Source organism: Camelina sativa, chromosome 4 (genome assembly GCF_030686135.1).
Source record: "Camelina sativa cultivar CO46 ecotype springtype chromosome 4, ASM3068613v1".
NCBI classification, from domain to species: Eukaryota; Viridiplantae; Streptophyta; class Magnoliopsida; order Brassicales; family Brassicaceae; genus Camelina; species Camelina sativa.
Window position 1 is genome coordinate 26,902,465 of NC_141883.1, and position 18,124 is coordinate 26,920,588.

General features: G+C 33.9%; 4 protein-coding genes and 1 pseudogene across 9 annotated transcripts; all 5 read left to right on the forward strand.

The window, feature by feature from the left end:
* Positions 1-4,396: 4,396 nt before the first annotated feature.
* Positions 4,397-5,775, forward strand: LOC104782010 (uncharacterized; annotated as a pseudogene). The gene is made up of 4 exons (XR_015597219.1): positions 4,397-4,697; positions 4,806-4,910; positions 5,051-5,223; positions 5,363-5,775. The product of XR_015597219.1 is annotated as an uncharacterized LOC104782010 (transcript).
* A 1,412-nt stretch (positions 5,776-7,187) lies between these two features.
* Positions 7,188-8,117, forward strand: LOC104792370 (NDR1/HIN1-like protein 12). The gene has a single exon (XM_010518502.3). The coding sequence runs from the start codon at positions 7,296-7,298 to the stop codon at positions 7,923-7,925; it is 630 nt and encodes a 209-aa protein (XP_010516804.2). The 5' UTR covers positions 7,188-7,295; the 3' UTR covers positions 7,926-8,117.
* Positions 8,118-9,130: 1,013 nt separating this feature from the next.
* Positions 9,131-10,008, forward strand: LOC104782012 (NDR1/HIN1-like protein 10). Its single transcript, XM_010506821.2, has one exon. It carries the CDS (start codon positions 9,179-9,181, stop codon positions 9,857-9,859), a length of 681 nt encoding a protein of 226 aa, XP_010505123.1. The 5' UTR covers positions 9,131-9,178; the 3' UTR covers positions 9,860-10,008.
* Positions 10,009-12,543: 2,535 nt separating this feature from the next.
* Positions 12,544-15,340, forward strand: LOC104782013 (cytokinin riboside 5'-monophosphate phosphoribohydrolase LOG2). The gene is made up of 7 exons (XM_010506822.3): positions 12,544-12,906; positions 13,364-13,461; positions 13,978-14,008; positions 14,183-14,282; positions 14,413-14,483; positions 14,869-15,012; positions 15,127-15,340. The coding sequence occupies exons 1-7, from the start codon at positions 12,799-12,801 to the stop codon at positions 15,187-15,189; spliced, it is 615 nt and encodes a 204-aa protein (XP_010505124.1). The 5' UTR covers positions 12,544-12,798; the 3' UTR covers positions 15,190-15,340.
* Positions 15,341-15,728: 388 nt separating this feature from the next.
* Positions 15,729-17,519, forward strand: LOC104782014 (protein SEEDLING LETHAL 1, chloroplastic). 5 transcript variants are annotated; one of them, XM_010506823.2, is made up of 3 exons: positions 15,729-16,907; positions 16,997-17,019; positions 17,112-17,519. In XM_010506823.2, exons 1-3 carry the CDS (start codon positions 15,972-15,974, stop codon positions 17,185-17,187), a joined length of 1,035 nt encoding a protein of 344 aa, XP_010505125.1. In that variant the 5' UTR covers positions 15,729-15,971; the 3' UTR covers positions 17,188-17,519. The 5 variants fall into 5 exon arrangements, with proteins under 5 accessions (XP_010505125.1, XP_010505128.1, XP_010505127.1 ...); XM_010506825.3 differs by having other exon boundaries at positions 15,820-16,907; positions 16,997-17,023; XM_010506826.2 differs by lacking the exon at positions 16,997-17,019 and having other exon boundaries at positions 15,800-16,907.
* Positions 17,520-18,124: the final 605 nt, after the last annotated feature.

An 18,124-nucleotide genomic window follows, 5' to 3' on the forward strand; every position in this document is an offset into this window, starting at 1 on the left:
CCCTCTGTATCATTTCAAGTGATGTTAATTTAGAGTTTTTTAATTGTTTCATTTAAGTGATATGTTTAACGTTTTATTGAGAAATTAAATATATGTAAGTGTTATTTTTATACCAATTATACATTGCAATATGTTTTCTTATTGGTTGAGTTCATTTTAATTATTTGGTGATGTTTTATGTAAAAGAGGTATATTAAATAAAATTATAGTGAATTCTTAATTTGCATTCAGAAATTTTAAATATCACTTTAAATAAAACAGATGGTGTGTACGTCTTAATGTTTTAGTATAATAAAAATGGTTGTTCTTAGAAAACACAAAACATGCAAATAAAAGTGGGAAATACTCTATTTGTTTCATAATATATGATGTTTTCAAGTTTGTATGCAACTTTTAAATTAATTTCATATTTATGTTATGCATTTTTGTTTATGATTGGTTAAAAAATTTAATGTAGTCATTTCTTAATCTGTGTACATCCTTTATTTTGAAATAAAAGGAGTATACAGGTCTATGTTATTGACCTTATACATAGACCTTATATAATCACAAAAACTCATACATTTAGTAAATGCATACATTTGGTAAGAAGTGAAAGTTAGATCGTTCTTGTTTGTTTATTTCGTAATAGATATAGAATTCTTAGACCACAAATTTTAGTTATAAGTTATAACACAGAATGAAGCATGGAATATGGTTCTATAGGGATTGAAGAGATATTGGGTCCCTAAGACCATCGCCATCACAGCAATCCATTAAACGTTTCTTTAAAAAAAAAGTTATTATTTTAATTATATATATATTTATTAGTAATAACCACTAAGAAATTGACATCTGTTTATATGTGCTGAGAAGCATTGCTTGCAGAAGAAACTGAAGAATGGATTCTTTTCTTTCTCTTCTCTCTCTTTTATTATTATATTAATTTATATGTAGTACTCACCACTGGAAATACCCTAATAAAGCCGTGTGTATATATATATATATATATATGTGTATACTGCATGTATATATATATAGGTGTATGAATGCATGTGTTTGTGTGTGTACATAACTACATATAAAATATGAATATTCACTTCACTATCAGAATCATTGTTATACATAACCCTCATGTCAATCTTTTGTTGTGTTTCATTTTGTCGAGCACAACACTTCAAAATAATACTTAAATTCATAAAGCTATGAGATATTGAAAACTGAACTTTTTAAAATCATTAGAAGGAGAGAAGAGAACTCAATAAATAATAGTATATCTACTGAACAAAAGACAACTTATCTGATATTTCTAAAATTAACAGATTTCGTAGAATAAAAAATGTGTAGTAATCATAGCGTTTTTCATGCGTATACATGGATAGTGCTATATATATCGAAGCAGTGAAATTACTTAATGCAGAGCCCATCCTAGAGTTCCTACGCAAAATGCCAAATTCCATATTTGAAACTCCTTAAAATTACTCCTTTAAAACAAAATATAAACATATGGCACCAACTTTTTAGATATCTAATGTGCGATCCCGAGTCTTACATTATTCTCATACAGACTAAAGGATTGGTTCTACTATATCTTTAAGTGGGATAAATATAATCAGGATAAAGAAGAATCTATTTAGGAAGCAATATGGTTCGAATTTGGAAATATCCCACGAGGAATATGGGTTTTTACCGAATTTATCTTTGAAGAGTAAAGCGGGTCTAGGCGTGATCTTGCCATCATCTCATAACAAAAAAAATATTATATATGAGTAGTTCCAAAGTTGTGTAACAAAAAAAATATGTGATGGTGTTCTTTTATATAGAGGATAATGATTTAAAATAAGAAAACTAGAAAATGAAAACATGAATGGAGAATAGTAGGGATATGGGGCCTTGGCAATAACTTTTTTGAAGAGCTAGCAAGTTGTAAGCTTTTTTTATTCTTGTTCAATAATGAGATTCCAACTTTCACATTGCTACACCATAGTGTGGTATCCTACATGTCTCTCTTCATTTCTTTTGTTTATCGTTTTTTACTAAATTCACATCAAAATAGAATGCAATATCAATTGCAATAAACATATGATTTTTTTTTGTTTTCTTTTTAATTATCCTTTTCTTCTATCTTTTCAGTTGGTTGAGATTAAGGTTCATAGAAAACAACATGTGTCATGAGAAAGTGAGTAGCATGTACTTAAAAAAAACAGACTATATATATAGATGAAACTAGAGTTGTATTCACATTGATGTAACTTGTGCTTCCAATATTCATAATCTGTAAAAAAGTCAAACTTCTTTAAGTCAGTTCCTGAGAAAAGTTTACATGTCGTACGAATCATAAATTCTAATGTATTGTGCTAAAAAAAGAATTTTGCTTGGAAGCTTGCTCTGTCAAAAGAGAATTTTGCGCTTTACCTAAGACTTGGTTTTTTTTTTTTTTTTTTTCCTTTGTATATACCGTTTATATTGAAATGTTACATTATCGGATCTCAAGTCGTGTCTTTTTGGCGAAACAAGCAGTATATAGAAAAGATGTGTCCAACAAAAGTGTAAATATGTTTTGGACTTACTCCAGCACATTAGAAATAAATGATTTGGATGTCCATATTACCTCACATAGTCACATCTGACGAGAAAAATATCAGATATAAATTTATCTTTTTAAACATTTTAGACTTACCCTATCCCCCGAAAAGTCAGGTTCACAATTCAAAGATAAATTGTGCTGATACATTGGGCTTTATTGGGCTATTCTGGAACTGATCTTTTTTTTGGTTTAAACTCATTCATATGCGATATTTCCACATTACTTGACAAAGAAGAAGTTTGAGTGAATAACCATAACTAGTAATTAAGTAAAAGATTGCATGCATGCGTAACACTAATTAAACACCGTGCATGCATAACAGTAATTAAATAATTGTATTCGGTTTCATGAAACTTTTAGAAACAAAAAAAGGTCCACCATCCAAAGTAGTATCTGACGACTCTAAAAAAAGGTCACAAACGTAAAATTTCACATAATATAAATGTAATTTATGGTTAGGTTTAAAAAGAATGTTGTGTCTCTCAACCCCAAGGCTAGATGTGTACATATAGCATTGGTAGGAAAGAGTTACATTTTGCCGGCTAGCTATAGTGAAGGTAAACAAAAACAACATGTCTGAAAAGACAAATAACAACATATCAGCTTTCCGCCTTTACCAAATATGAACATACACTATAGCAGTTTTGACACAAGTAGTACTTCAACTTTAGAAATACTTTTCCTCTAAAAATCCTCGCTCATAATTCCCACTAATTATTCTTTGCAATCTACTACTACTACCTAATCTCTTATCGTACCACTTCACCAACCGTCATGTTAATCGAAGCCTATATGATGATGCATGCAAGTTTTTTTTCACTTCCAACTACTGGTTACGTAACTGGAAGCTGGTTACCCTAGCTGAGATCCACCAAATTATCATGAACAAAACATGTTTGATCATTTTCCTAGACATTTTCTTAGTAGTTACAGTTATTGAACTCCCGATTTCAATAAGCTTGACTTGACCTTTCAAGAAAGGTGCAGAAAGCTAACTAGTTTCATCTACTCAGCTACATATGGCGATATATGTCAGTCATATGTACATCGAGATCGAGATTATGAAACAAATTTTGAATGTGAAAATAGAGAGAGCTACTAGAGGTGGAGAATTTAAAGCCCATGAAACAAAAACTAATCCATGTACCAACCAATCTACATTGTGATCCTACATAAATGGTCTCAATGTGAGCGTAAGATGAGCCCATTTTGGACCCAAAAATATTTTACCATCTTCTATAGTTCTATTTCTATCTTTATTTAGTTTACTTTTCCGATGCAAATACATTTTTCCTATCCTCCTGAAAAGTTGGCACTTAGTACAATCTTTTTCATACATACACATAAAACACCTCATTTAGCCTTCAAAAAACGTGCTTTTTTTTTTTTTTTTCCTTTCTAAAAGTCATTTTGTTAGTAATAACTAGTAAGTAACAAGAGAGTCGAGGAAGGTGCACGGTAAAGGAAACATACACAAGCACACACTTCATAAAATAATGAAACTACGAAATAGGTAACAGTTCTGACACGTGTAGGCATCATAGTTGGTGGCTGCGTATGTCTGCGGCGGTTGCAGAACTGATTTTAAAACACTCCACTTCTCAATACGTTTTTTACACGCGCCAACGGTTCTGGTTCTCTTTGCGTGTCATCATATTATTGGATGTTTGGTGCTTGAAGGAGATAACGGGCGCGTGATAGAGTGGATCACGTGACATTCGCAGTCACTACTCGCGTGATAACTGAAAAAACAAACAAAATAAAATTGGGTACTTAATTTTTTTGTCTTTTTAATGTGTAACGTCAAACCCCACCACTTTAAAAATCAGAGCTTTTTTTTTTTTTTTGCTTTCTCTCCAAGAGAGAGTCTTCAGTCTTCAATCTTTTGATTTTTTTCATGGCGAGAAATCATCAGTTTCGTTTTGATTCGGGTTACACGGAAGAACTGAGGTTTCGTTCTCATCTGTTCGGATCGTCCGTCGAAGGATTCAACTCACTCAGCCGTAACCACCGTGATCATCCGTACGTTTCTGACGTCGTGGTGGATACACTCTCTGACCAGTTCTCTTCGCTGTCTCTTCTCCCTCCTCCTAAACCCAGACATGTTCCTACTTTACCCTCTACTCTCCGGGTCCTGCCTTTTTCTCTCTCTTTCACATTTTCACAAGTTTCGTTTTTTTCCTCTGTTTCACAGTTTCGAAACTTTCACGATGTTGTTTTGGTGTGGCTTTCTTTTCAGTCTTTAAGGTCTAATGGTCCAAAAGCTAATCAGAGATTTTACGGAGAAAGGTCCATGCTTGAACCGTTTTATGAACTTCATCTTCCAAAGATCCGCAAGAATGAGGTAAATAATAAAAAATGCAAACTTTGTCACTTTCTTTTGTTGATCCATTCTCTCTCTCTCTCTCTCTCTCTCTCTCTCTCTCTCTCTCTCGTTCCATCGTTTTTTCTATCTTTTGAGTGGTGGTGGTGGTTGCGTTGCAGTCACAGCAAGATAGAGCAAAGGTTTTACAGAGACAAGAGGCACGGTTGCACAGTAGAGGTTTGGTTAATCGAAACTGCAACGTTTTGAGGGAATCTGTAGGAACCGGCGTTTTCCCCTCTTCACCGTCCTACTACTACTACTACTCAGACTTTAAACTCCCTCAAGAAGCCTAGTAAGCGACTTCACTACTTAAGAAAATATTTTCTTTAACTCGAGTGGAAACTATTGCAATGTTTTTGGTTGGTACAAAACAAAAAAAGGACAAAATCTCTGACCTTTTTTTTTGTTTTTTTTACTTGGAGCCAAAGCAGAACAAAGGAAACGGAATCAAAGTGAGAAGAATGAGTTACCCAAAGGAAGGAGAGGAGTAATGACTACTACGGGTACAATGCAGGAGGACCAACAGAAGGATGAGTGTCATTATCATTTGCCTCCAGACATGGATTTCTCCAAGAACTGGACTTTCTGATGGGACAAGTTCGAGTAGTTTACTAATAATTAGGAGGTCTTGGGTATTAATTAGGAGTTAAATAATAATCAGGACAAAGTTTTAAGATGACCAAGTAGAGAGACTAAGCGTGATTTCAAGGTCCAAATATCCTTTCTTTAGTTTTTGGGTCAGTCAGTATGTGTCTCAAATTCAGAATTGTACTTAAATGGCAAAAAGTAGACTACTTTGATGATGTTTAAGTTTGGTTTCATTAAGTATATAATCGTACTGTTACTTGCTTTACTTGCACCAAAACTTAGTGATCTTATGGTGTTGGGCTGATTCCAAAAAATCATTTTCAGTGCCTATTGGGCCAAAGATTTGCCTATATCCAAAAGATTTTGGAGTTGTTTTTAAGAGCATTACCATCGGTAATGTCTTTAAATGTGTGTCAAATTTTAATAATATTCATATTTTAATATAATTGATTTCTTTAAAAATGTTAACCATTAACAAGTAAACATCTGGCAAATAGTGTCTTAATGGGTGTGTGCAGAGATACTATCACACCCTCTTTCCTATTTTTTTCAATTTTTCATTTTTTTTTAAATAAAGAGACACTCACTAAGTATTACTGATGGAGATGCCCTAAGTGTTCGAAAGAATTTTCAACGGACAATTTGATTCAATAACAATACACATTTTAAGAAACATTTAATATTTTGTCAAAAAAAAAAAACATTTAATATTGTTCTGCATTGTAATTCTAGTAACGAATCCTATAAATAAATTTACTAAATTACTAAATTCTGTAGTTTCTATGCTATTCACACAAATTGTTATAAGAACGAAAGAGCCAAATATGCGACAAGATTTGATTAGTTTTTTTTTTTTTTTTAATCAACCATCCAAGTGGCAAGTGCAACCTATGTAATAAACATTTGTTCGGTCTTATTATATATCGTTTGAGAGTGAATTTCAAATGCTGTTTTTGGACCCATCAATAATAATATCCGTATTTCGAATGTTCTAATCTGTTTAATGTTCAAAATTTAATATTTCCTAACTCCAAAGCATAATACAAATAAGATGTAAATAAAAAAGTAAAGAGACAAAGACATTAGTCAAGAAAACAATCAATGGATAGTTGAAAATATATGGGTGGGTTGAAAAATAAGTATGAACTTTTCTGTTCTGCACCGGAAAAAGATCAGAGCACCTTTCTTTGGGTAGGGTAATTTCGTCCTTTAAGAGCTCATCCTGCAATGTGGATATGTAAACATGAATTTCTTGCAATTATTAATCAATTGTTTGCTTAGCTGATACAGTCATGGGGGAACCTTGCACGAATAATGGTAGGGTAGATGAAGCCACACTAAAAGTTAAATATCATAAAGTCATAAACTTTAAGAATATCAATTTATGTCCACTCCTTCCTTTCCCTACATTTTTTTCTATCCATAGATAAAAGATACATTTCTTCATATATAGTTCGAGTTAAAGGTTAAAAACACATTCATCCGTATACATTTACTTTTCTCCACGTAACTTTTTGAATGCTAATTATCAAACTAAAAAATCACACTTCTTACCTAAAGACACTGCATCTATATGACTCATTATTTTCTAAAAGCCTAAGCTAAGTGTAAATTAGAAAGAAAAATGGTGAATAAAGTCACAAAACTATACCACTTCTAAATTATCAATATAAATATTAATCATAGCTAGTCTCGCTCTCACTCTCTCCATCACACATACATCTTTCCCATCCATCCAACGAAGCCTAGTGGCAAACCCGTAAATATATAATACCAATGACTAAAGATTGCGGAAGCCACGGCGGTGGTGGCGGAGGAGGAACCGGCAGTAGAATCTGTGGAGCAATCATCGGCTTCATCATCATCGTCTTGATAACAATCTTTCTCGTTTGGGTAATCCTCCAACCAACAAAACCAAGATTCATACTCCAAGACACAACCGTCTACGCTTTCAACCTCTCGCAGCCTAACCTCCTCACTTCAAACTTTCAGATCACAATATCTTCACGTAACCCAAACTCCAAAATCGGTATCTACTACGACCGTCTTCACGTCTACGTTACTTACCGTAGCCAGCAAATCACACTACGTACGGCCATACCTCCGACGTACCAAGGACATAAAGAAGACAACGTTTGGTCTCCTTTCGTATACGGCAACGCTGTCCCCATCGCTCCGTTCAACGCCTTGGCTCTAGGCGACGAGGAGAACCGAGGGTTAGTCTCGTTGATTATACGCGCCGACGGGCGCGTGAGGTGGAAGGTTGGAACTCTTATCACTGGTAAGTATCATCTCCATGTCCGTTGTCAGGCTTATATGAATCTCGCTGATAAAGCCGCCGGAGTTCATGTCGGCGAAAACGCCGTTAAGTACACGATGGCCAGTAGGTGCAGTGTCAACGTTTAGGGGTAAAGGAACACAACCTTGACGCCGTTGAAGTTTGCTTTTACTATTTTTCAATTTTCATCTACTTGGATAATGTTTTTGCTTCTATATCGTTTGATTCGTCTACCCTTTTGTTTCTGTTTGATCTTCTCGTAAATTTATACTGTCAATGACACTATAGTTATATACAATGTTGTTGTTAGATTTTTAGAATCTGCCACTAGCCTATACTTTCATGTCACATAAAAATTTTGGAATGTGTATTTTGGTTAGTGGACTTAGATCTAAAATATACGATATCAATTTCAAAAGTAAAATGTGAGGAGGAGAATGATTGGAGGAGATAAGAAGGTTTCGACTTTTCCAATATCAGATTCGAAATAAATATATGAATTATTTGGAGGGGACAATTAAATCAGCTTTATAGATGTTCTGTTTGTCTTTTTATAGTGTTTTAGATATAGGTTGTCATTTAATGATCTTGGGAAGTCGGCAGGCACATTGTTAAAAAATAAGGTTCACATGCAAATAGAAGAACTATGGAGGGAGTTACAATTATTAGAATCAACCCACGAAATATTACTACTATATCGTAACTTTTTTATATAGAGACAAAGTTCTGATTAATTTAGTAACCGTTATGAAGTAGCAAGGAGCTTGTCTTAATCATGATGGACGTAAGAGCTTGTTTTTGGTTTTCCTTTTTTTATATGTAGCTCTTTTCCATTTTTTTATGGCATCTTCTATTAAAATCTTCCAATTTTTAAATTTCTTGTGGGAAAACATGATATTTCATTTTTTTAATGTAAAATACAAAATCTAATTAATACATTTACGTCAAAAGAGGAAAATGTAAAATCTCTCGCCTCTACTTAAACTTTTAAATTGAATAGCTTTTTTGAAAGAATGACAAAAAAAAAAAAAAAAAAAAAACTCAGACATAACTATGTTGACGTAGACGGCCATTTAGGCTCTAGAAACTAGAAAAGTATAATTAGAAACCAACGTACGACGACGAGAGAGATAACATATATAATCTTATATAATAAATACTCGTTATTGGAAGTTTTGGCGCAACATCACAAGCCTACAATTGCATAATATTAATCTCTGGTCAAAAATTCAACCAAATCCCGCGTAGCGTGACAATACCTTAATCTAATAAATTGACTAACGCATAAATGAAAAAGTGTATATAAAGAGGACTTACATCAACCTCTTATAGCCATATATACCCATTCATTCCAACTCGATCTCCACAAAATTACTAAAACATGGCTGAACAACCTCTCAACGGTGCCTTCTACGGTCCATCTGTCCCACCACCGGCTCCCAAAGGCTACTACAGACGTGGGCATGGTCGCGGCTGTGGCTGCTGCCTCCTCAGCTTCTTCGCCAAAGTCATCATATCCCTTATTGTCATCCTCGGTGTAGCCGCTCTCATCTTCTGGCTCATCGTCCGTCCCCGTGCCATCAAGTTCCACGTGACCGATGCGTCCCTTACCCGCTTTGACCACACTTCCCAAGATAATATTTTAAGGTATAACCTAGCCCTCACTGTCCCTGTCCGCAACCCTAACAAGAGGATCGGAGTCTACTACGACAGGATCGACGCTCATGCCTACTACGAGGGAAAGCGGTTTAGTTCCATCACGTTAACTTCTTTCTATCAAGGACACAAAAACACAACCGTTCTCACACCAACGTTCCAAGGCCAAAACCTTGTAATCTTTAACGCAGGACAGTCTCGGACTTTGAACATGGAGAGGGTCTCCGGTGTTTACAATATAGAGATCAAGTTCAGGCTTAGGGTTAGGTTTAAGCTTGGGGACTTGAAGTTTCGGAAGATTAAGCCTAAGGTTAATTGTGATGATCTAAGGCTTCCTTTAAGTACCTCCAACGGAACTACAACCTCCTCCAGCGTTTTCCCGATTAAGTGCGACTTCGATTATTAAGTCTTAAGTCCTGTTCTAGCCCATCACATACATTGGTTCGTTTATTTTTTTTTCCCGCAACATTTTGACTTACCTTATGTAGAGCCATACATATGTTCATATTCCCTTGTTTACTGTTTATATATAAAAATAAAACATTATTTTACGTATTTGATATTTACTAGTCCGCATTCTGACCAGAAAAATATATGGCGGTTTCAATTTTATAGTGATATCTACTAATCACGCGAGTTATTGCAAATTAAGAGTGTGAAAAGGAGAGGGACAATTCAATTCAAATTATAATCAAGTGTCTGCAAAAGACTCTTTGACGAGTCTTTAACATTTGTTTTCCCTGGTTTGGTTGTACCCTCTGTTTTGGGTGTCTCTATCTTTTAAAGTTGATTCAATATGAAACAAGAGAGTCACACAAAATTGTTATCCCAGTTCAATCGGTCGATGTGACAAGATCTACGTCTGGGAATATATATACTAATACTCTGTCCACAAAATCGCTATGAAATGGTTCACTGACTACAGTTTTTATTATACATTAGAAGAAGAAACAAGGAACCCTCTAAGCCAATAAGAGTCTTTGAATTGTTCTCAGCCTTCTCGAAACCTCCGAATCAGTCAGAGTCTCCGACAATAAACTGGTTGCAGTCTAAACCAGACCTCACCCACAGATAACCTACACTAAATTCTTCTTAACTAATTCGACATCAGGCATAGCTTGAAACGTGGAACTCGATCCTTACTTAAAAATGGTTACTAATCATTTTAATAAAATACTTATAAATCAAACTTAGACATAACAATAGATACATATCTGTGAATATCAAGTATAACCATATTCGAATTTCTCTGTGATTCTTGAGCTGTCAATTAACCATACTTGTTATGGTAATCAGTTTTTTTTGGTTTGTTGATCCTAAAAGTTTTAACAGGTCGTAGAGGCTAACGAAGATATTAGCCTGTGTACTACGTAGTCTGTAACGGGCCTATAGGCACCATGGTGTACTATTGTCATTGAAAAATTAGCTACAGGGTATGAAAGCAAAAGATTCTACAGATTTGCTGACTAAATAAGAAGTAAACTTATCTGATACAAAAAGATTCTACAGATTTGGTGACTAATAAGAAGTAAGCTTATCTGATACGCATAGTGACCGATTCTTCAATCAAAGATATGGTTTAGCTATTCAATTATTTAATTAAAGCATTTTAACAAGGCATTTGACGGAATCGAATCCTGGATTCTTGTGAGACACTTGTCCGATTACGTACCTTGTGATCAGAGTCAAATTGCAATCTCAAGGTCACAATTGCATAAATAGTTACTCTTATAATAATTAACTAGGTACTAACTGGCGGTAAACAGCGGGCTAAACATTTTATTTTAGAAAAATTTGCAAAAATAATTTATTAATTAAATTATTTATAATAGTTAATTATTAATTAAATTATTTCTAATAGTTAATTATTAATTAAATTATTTATAATGGTTTGTGATTGAAATTGTTAGTTTAGAATCTTAACAATTTTTTCAATTTTTAATATGTTTATTAGAAATATGACATCAATAAAAAAAATGAGGGTGTAACAATGAATAAAATAGTTTAAACCTTTGATTATAGACATTTTTGAAAGAACTTAAGTCTTTTAAGAATTCATGGCTTGAGTTTTTTTTGTTAAGAGGATAAAGATTTTGTTAAAGGAATATTTTTTTGGTTTCGATTTTTTGGTTTCTGTATTTAATTTAGATGGATTGATTATCCATTTAACCCCACGATTTTGGTTAATTAATATAGTATGCTTTTTAATTTTTAATAATTACTAATTATCTTTTATAGCCTCACCAGTTTTAGCCTTCATTTAACAATTTCTAATGGCAATTACATGTAATTTTTTTACACTTTTTAAGGTTATTTTTAATTTTGTACTTCTTAATTAATATAGTAGGATTAATGTTTTTACTTTTATAATGAATAATTAAATATATACATGTATTTGAATGACAAATGTGAGAAAAATATAAGTAAATGAGTATTATAAAGAATAAAAAACAAAAGTAATTAATAATAATACAACATTTATAATTTTTCTTAATCTTGGTGCTAATCCTAAAAAATCAACTATTATGATACAAAGGGAGTATCTAAACAAAAACAGATTGAGTTTGAGTTATGAAAATCAATAAATAGAGGCATGCATATAAAGTATATACCAAAAACTTAATATAAAGGTTAATTTTCTTTTTATTTCATTTTATTCTGAAAGAATATTTATATTCGTGAAATGAATGCAAGTCCATTATATTTTATAAGAGAATGTTATATCAATTTTAAGTCATAAGTATAAAATTCAGTGAGTTATTTCTCTTAAAAATAATATATCATCTACGTCATTCATAATTTTATGCCTATAACATTACACTTTTAATATAATTTTCTATTTTTTAAAAAATTACGTGTTAAAATGTATTTAATATCTATTTATGTAGTTTTTTTCCCATGGTAGTTTTGTAGTAATAATGACAATTGATTTATCATAATTATAAGAATATATAGTTTGTAACTAAAAGTGTTTGGTAGATAAAATAGCAGATTTTAAGAAATAAAAATTAAAAATGATGAGAAAAGAAATATGGGTTTGACATGTATGCAAAATGACTCTGATTCATATTTTTATCTTAAAAGTTTAATACACATTCTAAACTATATCGTTAAGGAAAAAAAGCTTTCACAATCTGCGGGATCAAATTATATAATAGCCAGCCTTACCTGGATCCTTAACCAAATCTGTATACTTCTTCTTCACATAGATATCTATCTTTTCTTTTTTCTTTTTTTGTGTGCAAAACATAGATATCTATCTATAAATAAAAAGTTTAGAAAGTGACAGAACCCAAAAAAAAAAAAGGAAGGAAAACGACAGAAAGAGACAGAAGGAGAGAGATAATGGAAGAGACAAAATCAAGATTCAGGAGGATCTGTGTCTTCTGCGGAAGCAGTTCCGGCAACAAAACTACTTATCACGACGCTGCTCTCCAACTCGCCCACCAACTGGTTTCTCTCTATTTCCACACTTTTATTTACATCATTCGTCACTTTATGCTTATTTAAATAACTAATTAAGAATTCTATTACGATAAACAGATTTTGGTTTTTACTAGTATTATATATGCCAAGTATTTTTCCATTTTTGCAATACATTTAACCATTAGCTAAAAATAACTTCAGAGATATACAACTATAGATGAAGCATCAAGCTATGTGAGACATATGTGTATTATTTAAGTGCTTGATGTATAATGGATAATTAATTATCATATATCACTGTGTAGTTTTATTATCGTTTAATCTTTACATTAAGGTTGAAATTCACTTCCTCAATTAACAAAATCCCACCATGCTTCGTGTTGTGAATTAAAAAAACCTAATGATACTTATAACTAGTAAATTTATACATATAGAATAAAATGTACTTGTTTAAAACACTAATAAAACACACATATTGTGAAAGGTGGAGAGGAACATCGATTTGGTGTATGGAGGAGGAAGCGTGGGGCTAATGGGTCTCATTTCTCAGGCTGTTCATGATGGTGGTCGTCATGTTCTTGGGTATCTTATCTCTCTCTCTCTCTCTCTAGATATATATACATAGTTATTATTAAAAGGTTATTAAACAATATAAAATTAGAGGTGTCAATTTGTCTATACGTTCAAGGCGACACTGCATCATTCTTTTTATTGTTCTTCCCATGTTCTTGTCCTGCCTTTCATATGGGTAACATTATCATAAATAGCAATTCGATTGCTCCGAGATATATGTATATACTTATAAAGTAGCATGATAAAAAACAAAAAATGCTCTGGATTCGCTTTTGTATATTATTATTTAGACAAAATCTATGGCCAATGAGTGAAAAGGCAGATGCATGTCTTTAGCTCTACTTAAACATATACTAATAATTGAAGTTTAATGTTTCAAAGATATATGAACCTTAAACCGAAAGAAAATAAAGAAAGGATAAAAAAAACTTTGACCATTACAAAGTAAGGTGACTAAACGAAATTGATGATTTAATATATATGTAAGTGATAATTATTTACATTAGATGTTGATATTATGGGCAGGATCATTCCGAAGTCTCTAGCACCAAGAGAGGTAAATTACAAATCTACTCTACATTTTTTTTTTGTTTTAAATGTATATATACAGCCGTCGTCATACATTAAAAGTTATTTACTCTATTATATTCTGTGTCGTCAAAAATGATGAGTTTTTAGTAAAATATATATGTGAATCAAAACATGATTGTATAAATGATGTTGTGCTTAGATAACCGGTGAATCAATCGGAGAAGTTATAACAGTATCGACTATGCACCAAAGGAAGGCTGAAATGGGTCGCCAAGCGGATGCCTTCATCGCACTTCCTGGTTTGATTTTTGCTTTCTTTATACTCTTTTTCAATTTATGTATTTTAAAATATTAAAGATGGCTATATATATATGATCATGAAGATTGATAAATTAGTGTATGTGGTGTTATTTGACAAACAATAAACAGGTGGATATGGGACATTTGAAGAGCTGTTGGAAGTTATCACCTGGTCTCAACTTGGAATCCACACTAAACCGGTAATTAAATTGAATTTGTGTAGATACATGAAATACATTACTTTGAGTTTTCGGCCGGTAATCACGTTTATCCGACAAAACATATTAAAGAAACTAGAGATGTTTGTTAAGTATGTTTTTATAGGCTATATGTGTCATGCATGTGTCGTAATAGAATCTACGCATGTGGGTTGAAGTTATATATATGCATGGAATAATGTCTTAACTAAGGTTGTGAAATCTTTATTATAACGTTACTACTAAATTCATAATTGAAGAGTACTCCAGAATCATATCGTACGTACGTATTAATTCTGAATGCTTATTAGAAATTGATTGAAACATGTAAACATACACATACATGAGAAGACCCCTTGTACATAATGTGAAGTAAAAAAAAATGTAGGTGGGACTATTGAACGTGGATGGATTCTACGATTCACTATTGACGTTTATAGATAAGGCAGTGGACGAAGGCTTTGTCTCCTCCACCGCACGTCGCATCATCGTCTCGGCTCCGAACGCTCCTCAATTACTTCAACTTCTTGAGGTTTTTTTTACGTCTTTCGCTAAACTTTTATTATTCAATTTATATATACACTAAATGTATCAAAATGCCAAAAGAAGACTAATAAATTGCTTGAACGCATGTTTGTAATTGCAGGAGTATGTTCCAAAGCACGACGATTTTGTGTCCAAAATGGTGTGGGACGATAATACGTACTGACGCTTTCACTTCAGAAGGCGTCTTCTCTTAGATTTGTCCATTCGTATTTTAGTCTACTGTTTTTTTTTTTTTTTTTTTAAACCTTCGTTTCTTCTTGGTGATTATTCAAAAACTTGATTTGTGTCTTAATCTATTTGTGTCTTAACACATACACACACAAGTCTTTATAAAGTAACAGTGTAATTTTTTTGGACAATTTCGTTCAACGTTGTTGGATGCAATCTAAGACTGGTTCTAAATCCTTGACGATATGACGAATTTTTCATATATAAGTTTTCAAAATCGACTATATCATTGTTCCAGTGATTGTTAGAGCAAAAAATGTCATGCTTCTAAAAATATATGGATGATTCGTAACGGTTTTGTTAGCCATAATTTAGAGGGAAAAAACTTGATTTACTTGAAGGAAATTTTTTTTGTGAAATAGATTAATATATACACACAAATCAAGTTAAAAAAGATGTAGCGTTTATACGGCCCAGTGGGCTTTATAAAAAGAAAGGAAACCATAAAAGAGAGAGCGAGAGCTTCAACGAATCGAATTTTGATTTGAAATAAACCGGTTAAGTTTTGATTTAAACCGGATCGGTTAAGGATATGCTATCCCCTTGCTCCTTCCTTTCTCACCAAAATCCCAATCTTCAAAAATCTCACACTCTGTTCCACTCTTATCCTTTCATCATCATCATCATCATCATCACTTACCTTCTTCACAGAGCGAGAGAGAGAGCTTCATCGTCAATCGAATCATCCATGTAGTGGTGTGAGATGTCTCTTGAACAATGCAACAAGAAGCTCTCTCTTTCTTCTCTTCCTCTTTCCCTTCCCTTCACCGCAGTTTCCCCACTCTTTCTCGCCTCCGCTTCCACCATTTTCCCGCACTTTCCTTCAAACCAAACACTTCTTCTTCTTCATCTTCATCGCTCTTCAAATCCCCAGATTTCACCAATTTCACCTCCACAACAACAACAACAACCACCGAAACCCTAGAATCCTCAATCCACGAGAAACTCATTTACCTCGATTCACTCGGGATCGATTTCTTAACCCTAATCAACCGTCACCCTCCTCTCCTCTCCACCGCTCTCTCCGCCGTTAAATCCGTCGTCGATTACATGACCACTCCACCAATCAACTTCACCTTACAAGATTTTCGCCGACTCGTCTCCATGTGCCCTGAGCTTCTCACTTCGCCGTTAAACTCACACACAATCCCAGTCATCACTTTCCTCCTCCGCGAAGTCGGCGTCGACTCAATCTTTGACCTCCGTCAAGCTTTACGCCGTCGTCCTCGTCTCCTCGCTTGTAGCGTCGATCACCAGCTCAGACCAACGCTTTACTTTCTCCAGAGAATCGGAATCTTAGATCCGCATAAACACACGTATCTGCTCTCCTGTAGCGTTGAGAACAAACTCGTACCACGGATCGATTACTTCGAGAAGCTAGGATTCTCTCGGCGTAGCGCCGCCGCGATGTTTAAGAGGTTCCCGCAGCTGTTTAATTACAGCATCGCTGAGAACTATGAGCCGAAGTTGAATTATCTGATGGTGGAGATGGGGAGAGATGTGAGAGAGATACTTGAGTTTCCTCAGTATTTCTCGTTTAGTTTGGAGAACCGGATTAAACCGAGGCATCAGGCTTGTGCGGCGAAAGGAGTGAGGTTCCCATTGCCGGTGATGTTGAAGACGAATGAAGCTGGGTTTCGGGATACATTGGAGGTATGTTGTGATTCTTCTCCGCCATTGAAGACCTCTCGCCTTGTTACTGTACAAAAGAGTCTTGATTTATAGAGTTTTGTCGTGCCTAGGGAACTTGGAACGTTGGAAAAGAGTAAGTGAGTGAGAGTTGTTTTCTTGCTTTTTGTTTCTCTATATGGGCTTTGAGATTTGGTGAGAATTCATGTGGGTTTGCTTTTGTTTTAGGTACATTATTTTTGTATTGAATGATTCTGAAGAACTCATAAGAATGAAGGAACCGGTCTCTCTGCCTACGTTTTGAGACACGAGAGAGAGAGAGATGGTAAGATTAAATATCTTGATAAGAATGTAGATTCTTGGTAAGATTATACGTATTGTTGTGACCGAGAGTGATCAAAGTGTATGTAAGATCAGAAACCTTGTTAGAGTTCCGATTTGCTCAGAATTTGTGGTTCTACAATCTGGAGAGACTAGAGAAGATGATGAATATGCCAACAGGTTAGCGTTACGAGTTAGTAATGATTGGTCTTTAACAGGTCAATTGGGTTTGAATCTTGATGATCGAGAGCTTGTAGTCTTTATGGTTTCCTGAAACTTGCCATTGGTCAGTAATCAGATTCTCTGTTTTAGATGTTTTGTTTCGGGTTCCCTTTAAATTAACGCTCGTGAGTTGTGACAAACAACTCAAAACCGAAATGTACCAACGATACCTCACACGTTTGACTCTCCTATAAGCCTATATAAGCAATGCTTTTACCACATCCAACCCTGAACGCCAACCTGGAGACCTCTTCCACCGTAACTAAGTTTATATCGGGTTTAGTAATTTCATTTATGCAAATCGGTTTGTCTGTAAATCGATTTTGATAACAACTCTCGTCTCAAATGGGCTGTAACTTGATAACAACATTACATTATCTCGTCTCGAACGGGCTTTGAACTTACGGTCGTAAACTACAACACTCTCTCTAGGTGAAATTGTGATCAAACGGTAAAAGATGAACGCTTTTCTTGTGACCAACTTACTACGCTGGAGGACAAGAAAAAAGCGGTACAAAAACTTTGCCACTTTTAGGTCTTACCATTTTCTATTTTACTTTTTCTAACTATTATTATCACTTACCATTTTTTTGTTGTCGTCAAAACATTTTTACTCGTTTAGTCATACCCAAGAGTGACTTATCTACACTTTTTTTTATATAAATCAGTTCGCACTGTCATACAACAAGCACAAATGA